The 16,654-nt window shown below is 38.4% G+C and overlaps 1 protein-coding gene across 3 annotated transcripts in view; it reads right to left on the minus strand.

Moving 5' to 3' along the window:
* Positions 1-4,672: 4,672 nt before the first annotated feature.
* FANCC (FA complementation group C) overlaps positions 4,673-16,654 on the minus strand; it is a 67,871-nt gene continuing 55,889 nt past the window's right edge. For all 3 annotated transcript variants that reach the window (XM_070742786.1, XM_070742788.1, XM_070742787.1), the window contains 6 exons: positions 15,145-15,244; positions 11,447-11,522; positions 11,227-11,308; positions 10,034-10,205; positions 6,308-6,508; positions 4,673-4,854 (listed from right to left, as the gene is read on the minus strand). In XM_070742786.1, the coding sequence (XP_070598887.1) occupies positions 4,711-4,854; positions 6,308-6,508; positions 10,034-10,205; positions 11,227-11,308; positions 11,447-11,522; positions 15,145-15,244 (775 nt within the window). In that variant the 3' untranslated portion in view covers positions 4,673-4,710. The remainder of the gene's footprint in view (positions 4,855-6,307; positions 6,509-10,033; positions 10,206-11,226; positions 11,309-11,446; positions 11,523-15,144; positions 15,245-16,654) is intronic.

Here is a 16,654-nt window from a genome sequence, read left to right on the forward strand (position 1 = left end):
CAGCCAAAAAACAAACAAAACCATGTGACACACACACACACACACACACACACATATATATGTATATATATATATGTATATATAAATATACATACATACGCTCTCAGTTTTCAATTGTCAGTGGATATATGGAGTTAAAAATCTGTAGTCCTGCTCTAGTTAGCTAAGAGGGGAGACACACTATTACTCATGCATGTATCCAGTCAGTGTAACTTTATTTACCTCTTTTTGTCTCTCAAACCAATGTAATGTTTCTAAATTTTAATCAGCTGAATTAAACTGCTAGCAGTCCTGGATTCAGTTCTGCAGACATCTGGAGCCTGCATGGCCTCTTACTGAGCTACAGCAATAGCTCTTACTGTAGACCTTTTGATGTATTCAAGAAAGGATCCAAACTATTCTTGAAAGGAGTTGTGCTCTATTTCACAGCCTTTTGTGAAGGATAATGAAGGAAAAGCAGTTCCATCATTTTGTTATGCCAGTGTGAACGATAATAGGCTGAGTAAGGGAATTCAGAAATTAAAAAAACCTAAGGACATAATTAAGCTAAAGATGATTGTTTTGTCAACTGTAGAACCCTCTACAACTCCATTAAAAGCTCTGGATAGGATACCTTAAAAAAACTATGAACAACAAATACAATCCACATCCTGAAGAAATATTTCACTTTTGGTAAATGTCAAGTCAAGCATTTCTCTTAAATGTGCATCCACTTCGATCACAGCTTTCCCATTTAAAAAATAGACCTGTTGACATGTTTGGATATTGCCAATTAAGCCCCTTTAATGCTAAAGACATCAGACATGCACTCAGTGGTGTTGAGTACAAAGTAACAATTCTTTGACGCTCACAAGATCAATTTAAGTTTAGAAAAGAGAAACTGAATGCCAGTGACATCTCCTTCCTTTTGTTTAGCATTTTAATTATGTTAGGTGTGTGCTTTGGGTTCTGAATGAGAACTCAATTTAGCTTTTATTTGACATAAAAATAAGACTATATAACCCGCCTTCATAAAACATGAAGAATATATAAGGTATTAAATGACAGATTCCATGGTAGAAGAGTGAAAATGCACACATTCTTAATCCAAATGCAGGAACATATAAAAGTGTAGACATTAGGTTTTTCTTTGGTTCGTCTCATGTTGTGATAATGATTTCATTTCTATAGTGTTCTGCCTCCCAAAAAGAGCCCAAGATAGTCCAATGGGTTGATGATGGAAACTCTTAGAACCACATATATAGATTTTCCTAGTGACAATCTGTCCCTAATCTGGTGCTTCAGGTTTTCCAACAGATATACTCATTGCCACTGAAAGTCAGTCCCTCCACTTTGTTGTTGGTTACCCCCCCTCCCCTTTAAATTAATATTAGAGCCTTCTTCAAGTAATGTATCCAAAGTAGGCTAATAAGTCTGGTCATTATTTTTCATTGGCCAATTAAAGAGAACTATGATTAATAAGAGAGGTTTAATGTGGAAAAGCCAAACCTTTAGCTGTTTGTAAAACGATTTCTTCTCTCTATACTTTATTATTGCTTAAAACAAAATGACAGTCTAGGGAGAAATCAACTACTGAAGGATTGCTGCTTGCCAACTGAAAGATGGTTAGGCTGCTTGTGGGTTGGCAGGATGGCAATGGGGATGCAAGACTTCAGTCACAGTTATAGTGTCTGTAGAATGCTGGCCATTAAAAGGGCCTAGTCAGTTTGAGTATACTTAAGCCCTTCAGAAAGCAGCTCAGGGGCTTTTAACACCTTTTATAGACTCAGACAGTCGGTTGAAGGAAGACAGCCAGAAAAAGCAAAGGAAACTGTTCTGGCATTTGGTATTAAATGGACCACCCCTGTGCAAATTCCCAGAATCAATGTTAAGATAGCATTTAAATTTGCAACTACTAACATGCCTTTAAAAAAGGAGGGGTGGGAGTGTCAAATTTTCAAGCATTAGGCAGTTTGATAGTAAACAGGACGTATGTGGTTCTTAATTAGGAGCAACTGAGGTACCTCCTAACAGGCTGTTTTTCTAATTTTCCTTAAACTGGCAATCCAAAAATGCACCTTGGGCCCATTAGTGATCTAAGAAAGCTCCACAACTATTGTTGCAAGAAACAGCATTTTCTAAAATGGAAGGGAAACCCCCCCCCCCCCCCCTTATATCCAGTATTTTGAACTGAACAATCTCCTCTAGGAGATGATGTCAGAGTACACTATAAGTGGTCCTTGACTTACGACCACATTTGGGATGGGAACTTTGGCTGTTATCCATTGGGGCTGTTAAGTGAATCACATCTGTTTATACAAACTTTTGTTGCCACAGTTGTAAGGCAAATCACATGGTTGTTAAGCTAATCTTATTTCCCCCATTGACTCTGTTCGTCTGAAGCCAGCTGGGAAAGTTGCAAATGGCAATCATGGGATCCTGTTGTAAATATATGCTGGTTGCCAAGAGCTTGAATATTAATCACGTGAGCCCGGAGATGTTGTGACAATCATAAGGGCAAGGACTAGAGTTGGGCTGCTAAGGTGAAACGGTGGGGTGTGCTCACCCCTTGGCTCCGAGTGCTAGCAGAGTCCAGCGCAATGATGCTACTGCACCTGGGTAGGTAGTGAAATCGTGCACGGACATGCACTCACCGTTCCACCTTAGCAGCCCACCTCTGGCAAGGACCATTCCTAAGCCTCTTTCTCCAGCGGCATCATAACTGAATGGTTGCAAGTTGGAGGATTAAATGTAGAATGCTGACCTTCCTGCAATTCTACAAGTCACATTATTTCTTTCCAGGAGTGGGAGGAGCAGGTCCTAAATTGGCAGTCTAAGGCAGTGGTGGGTTGCTGCCAGTTTGGACCAGTTCACATGTACTGGTGGTGGAAATTTCCACCCGCTTGCTGAACAATGGCTGGCTGCCCAAGCCTCCGAACCAATTCTTCGGTGGCCGCGGCTGGCAAAGAACCCTCAGTGAACGCGCAGAGGGTTATTCGTACAATGCGACATGGGTGCGCGAGCGAAAAGAGAGTACTCACACTTCCGTTGCGATGCAAACTGGTAGGGAAGGTAAGTGGAAACCACCCCTGGTCTAAAGGGCAGAGAAGACCCTGTATTTCATACAGTAGTATGAGAAACTATTTTTTCCTAGCTCTAAAGGGCTAGTTGGCAGAATCAAAAACATTAAGGCTTTATATAATTTAGGAGATCCAGAACATCATACTTCAGACACCAGTTACATAGTGCAGGGAGCAGAATGGCTAGATTTTATATATACAGCTCAACAATTGAATCCGGATGTAGCTTATGTTAATTATTTATCGTGTCTAATGTTTGTGGATGTACATTTTCTCCTGCTTGTTTTTGGAACTCATCCCATCCCTCAAAAAGCATCTTGGCATAAGAACTCCATTATTCCTATATGGGAGGAGATTTAAATTAGAAACTTTAAAGGAAATTCTGAAAATCCAAATGCGCAGCTTTCAGGAATTATGTTCTTCTTGTGCATTACAAAAAATGAGAGAGATTTCCAAACAAGTCTTCTATTTATGAGATTGGGATGAGACTCTTAAGTTGCAAATTGGGAGGCAATATAACTTTTTATCCTGGTATGTAAAAACTTAATAGCAGCTTGTTAGACAGTTCTGCTACGAAAGGAGGATTTAAAAAAAAAAAAAATTGCACAAATCTTTCCTGGGCAGTGTTCAAAGTCTGCCGCTCAGGAAAGGTCTGTGGTCCACGTAGCCCCAGGAAAGGAAAATACATTTGCTGACTAATGCAACTTTAACAAAATATGATATTTGCTTCCTGTTGAAGAAAAACAAGTTAGAAGAAACACAAGTAGGTGTTTGGTCACTGATCTAATGGAAACATTTAGTTCAAAAGGACTCACTAATAATGATGTGTTTGTAATGAGGCTGAGATGCCACTAAGTGATATAGCAGAAATAAGCTGTTTGATCAGATTGTAAATGATGGTACAATGGTACCTCTACTTAAGAACTTAATTTGTTCTGTGACCAGGTTCTTAAGTAGAAAAGTTTGTAAGTAGAAGCAATTTTCCCATAGGAATCAATATAAAAGCAAATAATGCGTGCAAACCGATTAGGAAGGAAATAAAAGCTCAGAATTTGGGTGGGAAACGCTCCGTTGGGCTGCTCAGAGCGAAGGGACCATTTCTTTTCTCTGGGTGCTGGCAGAGGTTTATTCCCTCTCCAAGCGCCGAGAGAGAGGAAAATGCTTCGTTCACTCTGGACTGCCAAAGCCTCCTTAAGCGCCACCAAAAGGCTCCTCTGACAGCCCAGAAAAGCCCGAGATGGCCGGGATTAAAGGGGGAATGGCAGGAAACTGGACATGCCTTCATGACACTCTCAAATTTCTTGGGAAATTTTTCCGGCCTCGGGTTCTTAGTAGAAAATGGTTCTTAAGAAGAGGCAAAGAAATCTTGAACACCCAGTTCTTATCTAGAAAAGTTCTTAAGTAGAGGCATTCTTAGATAGAGGTACCACTCTATCAATAAAGCATGCCACTTTTAAAACATTTTCTCACAAAGACAAAAATAGCTTGAGTAACTCTGAATATACTAATGCAAATACAGAAAAATCACATGTACCGGTATGTCATAATATATAGCTTACAAATAACGAATTTGTCCCCCAGACTTTTTCAGAAAATGCCCATTGGGAAACAGATACTTTATCTCTCTTTATTCCACAATTCTGAATACATACTAAGCACCGCAGCAGAATTCCTGGAGCAGATCATTTGCTAGCTTTACAGAGCATTGATATGTCACTCCAAGTTGGCTAGCTGTGTTTGAGATGTGGGTAAGAAGTCCAGTTACATTTGGGATTTCATCGCTTTCAGCTAGAATCTGAAAGAGATTGGGGGGGGAAGGGAGGAAATGAAAATTAAAAAACTAAATCCTGGCCCAGGCAAACATTTGCATGCTCCCTAGCATGGTAGATAGTTCACAGATATTCACAGACCAAAAGAGAAAGCATTTTTTTTTTAAAAAAGCCCTCATTCATTCAAAAAAGGACTCAAAAAGGGGAAAGGATATTAAGGATTTCTCAAGCAGAAGTGTTTGTTCCTGACTAGTTTCTGCTCTGCCCAATGAGAAGAGAACCAGAATTGCTCCAAAAGAGGATATTCTGCTAAATATTTTCAAGAGCTGAGCAGCAGTAAAACGTGCCTAAGCACAGGACTTTATTAAATTAAATTCAATGAAAATTTGGGGGGGGGGGGGGGGACGACACATGACTGTTGTCCCTTTAGTTAAAACCAATTAATTGTTTCAAATTGCTACAATTTCCATTTCTGATCTATGATTATTACCCAGTTTCCCCAAAAATAAGTCATCCTAAAAGTAAGACATAGGAGAGGTTTCGTAGAATTGCCTAATATAAGGCATCCCCCGAAAGTAAGACGTAGGAGACGTTTCGTTTGCAAACATTCCCAAACAGAACATATATAACACTGCTGTCCATAAATTGCATCCCAAAACGCTGCATCAATCAGATTTAAAACACATCCAACACACGGATGCGTTTTTGCTGCAGCAGGATCGCACCCTACCGTATACCGTAGTTTTAAATACAGTAGGGGTCTGCTGCGTCTTTTGGGTCATGAATTGACAGGTCAATTCAAGAATTGAACATGTCAAGAATTGACATGTTTTGGATCAAGAACTGACATGTCAATTCTTGGAACGGATCAGAAAGATGCATACGGTATACCTTGACCAGAAGTACTCATTCAAGGACAGTGCAATTGCTAGACATGAGAGAGATGGGTTGATAATTCTGAAAGAAATGGAGTCACAAGAAATTCAACAGGAAATTAAGGGTTTGGATTGTTATGATGATGTCCTAGAAGATGATGACATAACTGTCATTGAATAAATTTTACTTTCTGTTCAAACTGTAAATATTGGTAAATGTACCATACCGTTAATTGTTGTAGATGGAAATAATGGTACGGTAGTAGTAAGAAATTTGTTTGGTTATGCTGGTTTGTGATGACAACTGCTGTACAGTATATAATAAATGTTCATTTTTTTTGTTCAGCAATAGATGTGAATTCTTCTTCATTGAAAAAAATAAGACATCCCCTGAAAATAAGACATAGCACCACTTTGGGAGCAAAAATTAATATAAGATGTTGTCTTATTTTCAGGGAAACAGGGTGTCTTGTGTGATGGGAGGTATAGCTAAACACATCAACAAAGTTCCATGTAAAAAATTGAGACATATAAGTGACTTAATTTTTTTCAGTGTGAGAATTGTAATACTGTATTTTACTATTAGGGCCAAAAAAAGACTTACGTATGCAATCAATTCTCTGGCTATGGTGTGTCCATTAGGAGTAAATAGCACAAAGCTGATAATCAGATGCATAACAATAGGTTTAGTTGCAGAATGATTTATACTGGTTTTGCTGCTGAATAAAGTTTGTAGGTCTGCAACAGAAATGGTTGGCATTCTTGAGAGGCTTGTCAGATAGTCACATACAGATCTTGCTTCTTCCTGTTGACAATAATTGGAAGGAATAAAGTCATATTCATTTTATGAAATCTACAGGAAAGTACAGACTGGATTCCTAGGCTGATAATGGGGAAAGTAATGGAGTGGGGAAGGGAAGGAGATGGTGGGCCAGAAGAAGAAAGACACAAAAGATTTTTTTTTAAATTGTCTCTTTAGCCTTGAAAAACTAAAGCACTGCAGGCTGTGATCCAGAAATTGACCTTTTGGGGGAGTGGGGGTGGGGATAAAGGGAAGTGGCAAAATCCACAAAGCAGAATGAAGGTAGATTGTTATATTGTGGGGAAAAGAACAGAAGGTTCTTTGAGGGCTCACCACAATACTACAACTACAAATCCATTAAACTGCATGCAATCTGACCTCTTCTGATAAAAAATTCTGATAGGAATTGAAACATTTGGCTTCCTTTTAGTATTGTGGTCAAAACGTTTCCCTCCCCACCTTTTTACCTCTTCAAGCAGTCAGAACAAACAATTTCTAGAGCCAAAATGGAAGCGAAATTTGGTTGGTGCATTAAAGGAAATTATTGACCAGATATAACTTAAAATATTTACTACATAAAAGCCACATCAGGTATAGAAAAGAAATAAAAAGCAATATGCAAATCTCCTGCCTGTTAGCCTTAACCATTATTTTAAACAAATGATTTCCTTATTCACTGTATTTACATATTATCTATCTATCTATCTATCTATCTATCTATCTATCTATCTATCTATCTATCTATCTATCTATCTATCTCCTATGTGTCTTTATCTCAAAGGTATTTTTAAACACACAATCCACTCCTTTTCTATTGTCAGTCACTACAAAGTATTGCATGAAATGTGCCCAAAGTCAAATATTTACATATATAACATATTTATTCTTGCCACCATCTAATACAGATTCTTAATGACTCACAACATAAAAACACAATGATAACATTTAAATCAAAACAACAATCAAAACAGACAACCCCAAACTCCAAAAGGCAGCTGGTATCAGCCCATAACCAACCTACGAGATCCATCTTGGAATAGTGGTTAAGGCACCAGGCTACAGACCAGGAAGCTATGAGTTCTAGTCCTGCCTTAGGCCTGCAAGCCAGCTCAGCAACCTAAAGATTATAGTGGCTGAAATCTATACTGCAACCTCTGATCTTTTTTGTGACCTATTTTTCCCGAAGAAATAAGATTATTCAAAGGTAGCCAGAACAAGGAAGTAGCCAGTATTGGTTTCTTGAACTTCTTAAAGATGTAACAGAAACCACCTACATTCATGGCTAGATCCACTTTGGAATTTGCATTAGTGGGTTCCAGCGCCGAACAGCTGATGGGCGCTGGCCCTGCGCCAGGTAATTCAATTTCAGGGAAAACGGTCATCCCGAGCCTCCCAGTGAGGGGGGCGGACCCCCTCACCTTCGGCTCTCAGCCGGGTATGGCCTCTGAGGCCAGTGACCCCAGGCTGAGGTGCTTCCCGTTGGGGATATGCCCTCTGAGGGAAGGGATCCCCGGGAAGGTAAACGGTGGGGGTAATGCCCACGGAGGGCAGAAACCCCTTTCCAAAGGCTCCTCTTCATTCTGCAAAAGAAAGGGAAAAGGAGAAAAAAGGAAGACAAGTTATTTATTAAACATTAGTAATACTTAAATAAGATACTCTTAAAAACAGTCTCTACACTTAGACTGAGTTTTTAAAACTGAGGTATTGGGGGCTGCTAAGGGGCGGTGATTACCTCGCATTTAAATATTTAAATTAACTCAGTCTCTACCAATAGGATTGGTAATTACCCCATGTTGGACTCTCCTTCCCAGTGCAGTGGAGAATGCTTCGTTCGCTCTGGACTGCCAACGCCTCCTTAAGCGCCACCAAAAGGCTCCTCTGGCAGCCCAGAAAATCCCGAGATGGCCAGGATTAAAGGGGGAATGGCAGGAAACTGGCCGGATTTGTGCTGCTTTCAAATTTCTTGGGAATTTTTTCCGGGCTCGGGTTCTTAAGTAGAAAATGGTTCTTAAGAAGAGGCAAAAAAATCTTGAACACCTGGTTCTTATCTAGAAAAGTTCTTACGTAGGGGCGTTCTTGGGTAGAGGTACCACTGTACTCAGATAACATAAGTATATACATATTTAACTTTTAGCTCAGGATAATTTCCATATCTAGTAATTTACACAGGAATTCATTTCTAAATTTAATCTTCTGTAAAGTTTCTTGTACGTTTCATGATACTTTAATTCTGTTAGGCTGCTCAAGGATTAAATATATTCCTTTTCTTTGTAGAAATGGTTGCAGACTTTGGGAGGTTGGTTTTTTTTTGTGTGTGTGTGAACCCTTTTATCTTTTAATTTCTTAGGCATCCATGCTGCAACTATAGAAAAAGACATGTGGTATGGAAACTATTTACTGTAAAATGTTCACTTAGGACATGAGTAGTTATAGAAATTAAAGGTGCAAATGGAATCCTGACAATAATTTAATGAAAGGGGATTTGGGAAGTAAAAGGAAGTGCCAAGTAACATTAAAAGAAGTCACAAATAATTTGTGGTGCTAACTGTTATAGTATTTTGCATCAGCAAAAGACCACCTTAGATTCTGTTATTACTAATACCTCTTTCACAATTATATATTTAATACTATATTTCAGTAAAGCTGTTCCCATCCAAGGAGACTTTCTATGTATATTCTAATGTATACTAAGCGTAGATGGTATAGAAGGGCAATCAAAGCATAAATATTAATAACTGTTGTGTAAACTATTCTTGAGAGAAGCACTGGAATATTCAATTGTCATCACTACATAGATCACCTGAAAATTGCTTATAGAAACTTGACTGACTTAACTGTTCTCTGGACTTGAGCCAATGGACCACCCAACTGCCAGCTCTCTTGAGAAATGTGAAAGAGATAAAACTAATGGGAATGAATTTAGGAAGGAAAAAGAAAGAGAAACACTCTGCTTCAAACCAGTTTTTCAGTTGGATAGTAGAATGCAGGACAAGTAGTCCTTGAATTACATCTAGTTGTTTAATGACTGATTAACATTATGATGGTGCTGAAAAACATGAATTTACAACTGGTCTTCAAAGTTCTGGCCATTGCAGTCCTGCTTTGATCATATGATCAAATTGTTGGCCAACAGGCATTTACAGTGCCCCCTCCCATCACCGCCCTCAGCAGATCTTTATAATCTTCTTCACCTCTCCTGGCTGATTTCAGTAAGTATGGTGAAGGGCCTCTATCAATCATGCTGTGCACTGTACCCTCATCTCCTCCTCCAGATAACTGGACAGGAAGCCTTTAACCCAGTAACCACCAGGAATCACTACCAGGCTTTTATTAGACCCTATCATTCTCATTTATCCAATCTTTTAAGCCACTGTTATTTTTCATTCCTGAAGACTGTGCTACCCTTTAAAAAAAAGCTAACGAATGATGCTTTAGCAATGATTTCTGAGCTGTGTTGCAAGCATTGTCACAAAAATATCTGCTTTGTTTTTCAAAACATCATTTATTACCATAGCTAGAACTTCTTACCATTATTTGAGTTCTCTGCCGATTCATATTGTTTGGACTATAGTAAAATACCAACAGCCACAACAAGTTAGAGGATTCTGCTTGGGACAACAGCAACTGCTTTGCTGCAAGATCAGCCCATTCTCCAAAGTGAATCATCAAAAACCAGTTGTTGAAGAGTTCATCCAAAGACCTGGAATAACAATAAAATGTGCATTAGCCTCTTCATCATTAATTGGTTCCAGGAGCCGTGACGAATACCAAAATCAATGAGTACCAAACATTTTTTTAAAGGAATAATGTACTGAGTCACAAGTCACAAGACACTGGTAAGTTCTAGCTTGTGAACATAAGAACATAAGAAGAGCCATACTGAATCAGGCCAAAGCCCATTGAGTCCAGCATTCTGTGTCACACCGTGCCCACCAAATTGTACATGGGGATTTTAAGTAGAAAGAGAAGGTAAAACCCTCCCTTTCCCTTGACCCCCAACAAATGGTACCTAGGGGAATCCTGCCTGCCTCGACCAACATAGAGGCAGCACTTGGACATCCGTTTCAATAACCACTGATACACTTGGCATCCGTGAATCTGTTTAATCCTGCCTTGACAGGTTGACAGCTGTCACGACCTCTTCTGGAAGTGAAATCCATGAACCAACGACCCTCTGAGTGAAGAAATATTTATCTTTATTTGTCCTTGCTTTCTTACCTATGAGCTTTAGGGAGTGCCCCCTCGTCCTAGTATTGTGTGATAGAGAAAAGAAATTTTCTCTATCCACCTTTTCTATCCCATGCATGATGTTATACACTTTGATCAAGTCACCCCTTAAATGGCTGAAGAAACCAAGGCGTTGCAACCTGGTTTCGTAAGGGAGGTTCCAAACAAATGATGAGTACTGCGACCAAATTTTCATGTCAAAATAGGCTGAGTATCAAATTCAATGATTTCAAAGAAGTACCGAGATACTACTGTATTGTAATATGACTTAAGTTCTCAGAAGGCTCTAAACTGAAAGTATTAAGACTAGCCAAGTTTTTTATTTGAAGATCAATGGGAATACTAATATCCAATAGAACTAATTTTACACTAATGGAAATAATGTGTTGAAAATAATAGGTTTCCCCCCCCATACATGGTAGCAAATTACAAAAAAGATCGCTCACAAGCTAAGACAATCTTTTAAAAACAAGAAAGGGAACCCTGCTGCTTACTCAGAGCCCTTGATCTCTACTGTCGTTTTGAGCATTCCAGCAACGTGCTCTAAATGCTGATATACACTATTACCAGGCAAATCTAAAAAGAAACATGAACACCAGTATTAGGCATATTTTGATGGAAATATGGAAGAAAAATATAAGCACAAGAAAATATTGCTTGCTTACTGAACTCATATTTGCTCAGGATTAATGAAAAAAATGGAAGTGAACTTACCTGAAGGAGGTTTAAGCAGAGCCCTCACAAGTGTGTGTGGATTATGAGGAAAATATGCTTTCAGTGGAAATTTATGCTGAAATAAAATTATTTTTGTAAAAAAAAATCTAGTTATCTTATGCACCTAAATCAATTTATGACCATTTTTAAAATTTGTCATAAGAGAAAATATGCATCTAAAGCATAAAAACTGCTTTTTGTACTTAAGAAAACCAATATTCCTGGTTAAGATTACAGTGTTCCCTCGATTTCCGCGGGGGATGTGTTCCGAGACCGCCCGCGAAAGTTGAATTTCCACGAAGTAGAGATGCGGAAGTAAATACACCATTTTTGGCTATGGACAGTATCACAAACCATTCCTTAAGACTTTAAACCCCTAAATTACCATTTCCCATTCCCTTAACAACCATTTACTCACTATTATTACTGGTACTCACCATTGAATAAGACACTTAGTGATCCTGATATTTATAAACATAATTATTTATTAACAGTTATTATTTTTTTGTCATTTATTTGCAAAAAATATTAGTTTGTTGATGACATATGATGTCATTGGGTGGGAAAAACCGTGGTATAGGAAAAAAACTGCAAAGTATTTTTTAATTAATATTTTTTGAAAAACCGTGGTATAGGCTATTCGCGAAGTTCGAACCCGCAAAAATCGAGGGAACACTGTATTGCAATGCCACATACAGGTGAAATTCCAAAAATTAGAATATCATGCAAAAGTTCATTTATTTCAGTAGTGCAACTTAAAAGGTGAAATGTAAAATATGAGAGACACTCGGTACATGGAAAACAAGATAGTTCAAGCCATGATTTATTGATTTATTCATTCAATTTTTATGCCGCCCTTCTCCTTAGACTCAGGGCGGCTTATAACATGTTAGCAATAGCACTTTATAACAGAGCCAGCATATTGCCCCCACAATCCGGGTCCTCATTTTACCCACCTCAGAAGGTTGGAAGGCTGAGTCAACCTTGAACCGGTGATCAGATTTGAACCGCTGATCTACAGATCTACAGTCAGCTTCACTGGCCTGCAGTACAGCACTCTACCTGCTGTGCCACCCCGGCTCCCTATTTGTCATAATTGTGATGATTATGGGGTACAGCTTATGAAAATCCGAAATCCACCACTCAAGAAAATTAAAATATTACATGCAATCAATAAAACAAGGATTGAACATAGAACAATATCAGACCTCTGAAAAGTATAAGCATGCTTTTGTACTTAATTTGGGCCCCTTTTGCAGCAATTACTGCCTCAATGCAGTGTGGCATGGAAGCTATTAGACTGTGGCACTGCTGAGCTGTTATGGAAGACCAGGATGTTTCAATAGTGGCCTTCAGCTCTTCTGCATTGTTTGGTCTCATGTCTCTCATCTTTCTCTTGGCAACACCCCATAGATTTTTTATGGCAGTGATTATCAACCTGGGGGTCAGGACCCCTTTGGGGGGGAGGGTCAAACGACCGTTTCACAGGGGTCACCTAAGATCATGGGAACAGATATATTTCCTATGGTGTTAGGAACTAAAGCTTCTATTCTGGCGCCTTGGAACATATTTTTACAATCCAATCAATCAGGTGTTTACAGTGGGGGTGTCCCTCTGACCTTCCTGCCAATCAGATTAAAGCTCTGTTGGGGGAATTGGTGCTAGACTTATGGTTGGGGGTCACCACAACATGAGGAACTGTATTAAGGAATCGCAGCATTAGAAAGGTTGAGAAGCACTGCTCTATGGGGTTCAGGTCAGGTGGATTTGCTGGCCAATCAATCACAGTAACCCCCACAGTCATTGAACCAGGTTTTGGTGCTTTTGGCAGTGTACACAGGTGCCAAGCCCTGCTGGAAATGAAGTCAGCATCCCCATAAAGGGGATGGACAGGAAACAACACAGACTGTGGAAACTTCACACTAGACTTCAAGCATTGTGCGGTGTGTGCCTCTCCATTCTTCCTCCATACTCTGAGTCCTTGTTTTCCAAATAAATTGCAATAGTTTCCACAGTCTGTGTTGATTTGGGGAGCTATGTCATCTGCTGGTGTTCGTTCACTGGGCTTCATTAAATCCAGGGTCAACTCCATCTAAGTCCAGCGGTCTACCAGGAAATTTTGGGGCACTTCATGCTTCCTTCCGCAGACGAGCTTTATGGGGATGCTGACTTTATTTTCTTATGATTTTTGAGGCTCTGTGTACTTCACAACAGCATACCTCATTCTCCCATTGGCCTCTGTAGCCTCCAAAAATCACAAGAAATCAGGCATGCTTTTGAGAAGAGCTGTTATCAGGTGTTTGTGACCATGAATATGTCACCCAAAATGTTCATGGCATGTCACCTTTGACACGCATCATAGTTTTGTCATCACTGGGTCAGTCTGTTCATGGGTCAGTCTGTTCACGACTAATGCATAAATAAATAAAAATCCAGAAAGCATTCCCGTCTGCCTGCATAGTACACCAATCCCAGATTTCCCCCTTAAATTGTAACAGTAAAAGTTTTTTAAAAATGCGTAACTAAAATGCCAAAACATATTAAATTATTAATATTGAACATATTAAAAAAAAGCTTAACAATGAAGCACATAAATAACAAAGTGATTAACACAGTTGGCTTCTGGCTATTTAAAGGGTGTGGAATTAAGTCTAAATTCTCCACCCAGCCACCCTGTTCATGCCAAGGCAGCAAAATTTGATGCTGCCATATAAGCAAACTTATGGGTGTGGGTCCTATACATATTAACTTAAACAGCTGCAACTTTACTCCTAATTCATACCCTCTGGAGCTCAGAAAAATATTTAATTACAACGCTAATTAGTTGAATAATTAATTACTTGAATAATAAAATTAAAATTGGAGTGTAACTTAGGTTATTGTACTATTGTTTTTAAGCTCCTATTATTCATAGTACAATAAGTACTATTCTATATTGACTTCTATTGAAGGTATATGTGATGTATGCTATGTATGTTTTTGATATGGAAGAAAAAAATAAAAAACTTTTACTGGGGGGAAAAAATGGCTGCATCATTTGCAAGATGAATAACTACTGATCAATAGACCTCCTACACAACATGGAAAAATCACTGGAGAATCTACTAAAAGAAATTTTAGAGCAGAGAAAATCTTAAAAGTATTTGCGTGGCCCAAATTTACATTTTCACAGTTACTTTAACTGACTAAAGCAAAAAGAGAGAGTAATGCAAAGTAAAGGACAGTTTTATGTCAAACGAGACTGCTTATAACTCAATGAGATGATTTAATTGTTCATTATGTAAATCCAAGGAACAAAAAGGTCATCTGAATGAAACAAAAAATCAACATCTTACTTCATATTAAAACATATAGCTGTTTTATCCTAGATGATGGACCAGTAAGATTCTCTATAAGTTATAAAAATGCACCCAAAGTTTCCACAGCAGGGTCAATTAGATCTTCAGTGAAATATGTAGTGAACATTGATATTAGCTAAATAACATGTAGATTGGGAGATATTTATTGGCTTTGTGTCTAATTTAAATTTGATATCATTTAAATTTCTGAAATGGATATTACCAACCATTTACTGCAGTCTAAAGGTATTATTTGGGTTGTTATACTTGTTCAGCAATCTGAACTTTAAAATGATTCTTTTGCCCTAATTTTTGAAGCATTTCATTTTTAAAAAATAATGAAAAAGCAACTGGACTAACCTGCTTATTATTCTCATGGTAAGCTTGAACAAAGCACTGTGTAAACACCTGCATTACAGTCATTATTTCTTGAGCTCCATCAGTTTCCAGCAGTGCATTCCTGAGCAGTGAAAAGTTTAATTACGACAGGTCAGATTATGGGTGTGCCAATCATAGTCGTTAATTGAGAGGAGGCGGCAAAAAAATATACAGGAACAAGAACATTCTTCCCATGCCTCAAAGTTTGGGCTTAACTCATCTAGCTTTTAGGAAATGAAGAAAACTCCAACTTCACTTTGCTTGCCTTTGAATATGACTATATTAAAAACCTATTACTGCTGTTAGAAGTAAATCTTCTGATGATGTTGGAACATTGTTTTTCAATTGCAAACGATGTGATCTACTATATCTACTATGATTGAAGAACACAGTTAAGCGTCTTCGTTACAAAATCTCACACTAGACTATGTCTGTAAAATTAAACAAATGGTGAAATGGCAACAGAAATCATTGCTGGGCATTCCATTATTCCCCCGCTTTTGGAACATGATGGCACAGTGAGTTTTTCGCCCTCCCCAGGTTCCAGAAGATATTTCTGGAGGCTGGGAAGGGCAAAAACAGCTTCCTCCACCAGCAAGAGGCCCTCGGAGGCCAGAAACGCCTTCCCAGAGCCTCCCTGCGAGTCCTTTACTTTACCAGAAAATGGGCCATGGATAAAGGGGTATGGCCAGCCGAAAATCAGCTGGCCAGCAGCATGCACCCTAGAGCTGATCTTCAGCAATGGCTCCGTGCAAGCAAATTTGGCTTCATGTGTTGTCTGTGGCACGCATGCCATTGGTTCCCCATCACGGATCTAGGGAATGGGATTGTGCAAGTGTCTACTAATAAATCAACTCTGTTCTGCTGTGTACTTTATCTAATTTCCATAGAGAGATAAATAACTAAATGCAATTTTTCTTTGCACTACAGAATTAGCTATTTGTTTCAGATTCTTATTATTTTAATTAGAAGTAATATAAATTCACCTTTGTATATAATTTGATTCCCACTAAGATCAGAGAGACATCAACATAATTTTTGCTGAAATATTGTGAAGGTGTCTGTCACATCCTTTTGGGGGGATTATGTTTAAAATAATCCAGTCTAATCTTCAACTCTTAGTTTTCCATCTAAGTCTTATTAGGTCAGAACCTGCTTAGTTTTTGAATGAAATAAAGTTACCCTGGTGCAATGAAATTGTTTACACTGTATTGTTATGTAATAGCAGAATATAAGATTAAGTCAATCCTAAAAACTATACATTATAAAAGAATCTGAAACAGTTTTGTGAAAAAGAACCATTGCAAAAATTCATCCAAAAAGTTCTGAGACCATCATATAGAAAGTAATGACTTCAGGTTAAGTTATATTAAAGATATCCGTATCCATATGCCTATACATACATACACATATATAAACAAACCTTGACATTCTAACATATTCAAACAACTATATATGGCCTAATCATTTTAAATAGTTCTTTCTCTCAATT

The sequence above is a fragment of the Erythrolamprus reginae genome, chromosome 2 (genome assembly GCF_031021105.1).
Source record: "Erythrolamprus reginae isolate rEryReg1 chromosome 2, rEryReg1.hap1, whole genome shotgun sequence".
Taxonomy (NCBI): domain Eukaryota; kingdom Metazoa; phylum Chordata; class Lepidosauria; order Squamata; family Dipsadidae; genus Erythrolamprus; species Erythrolamprus reginae.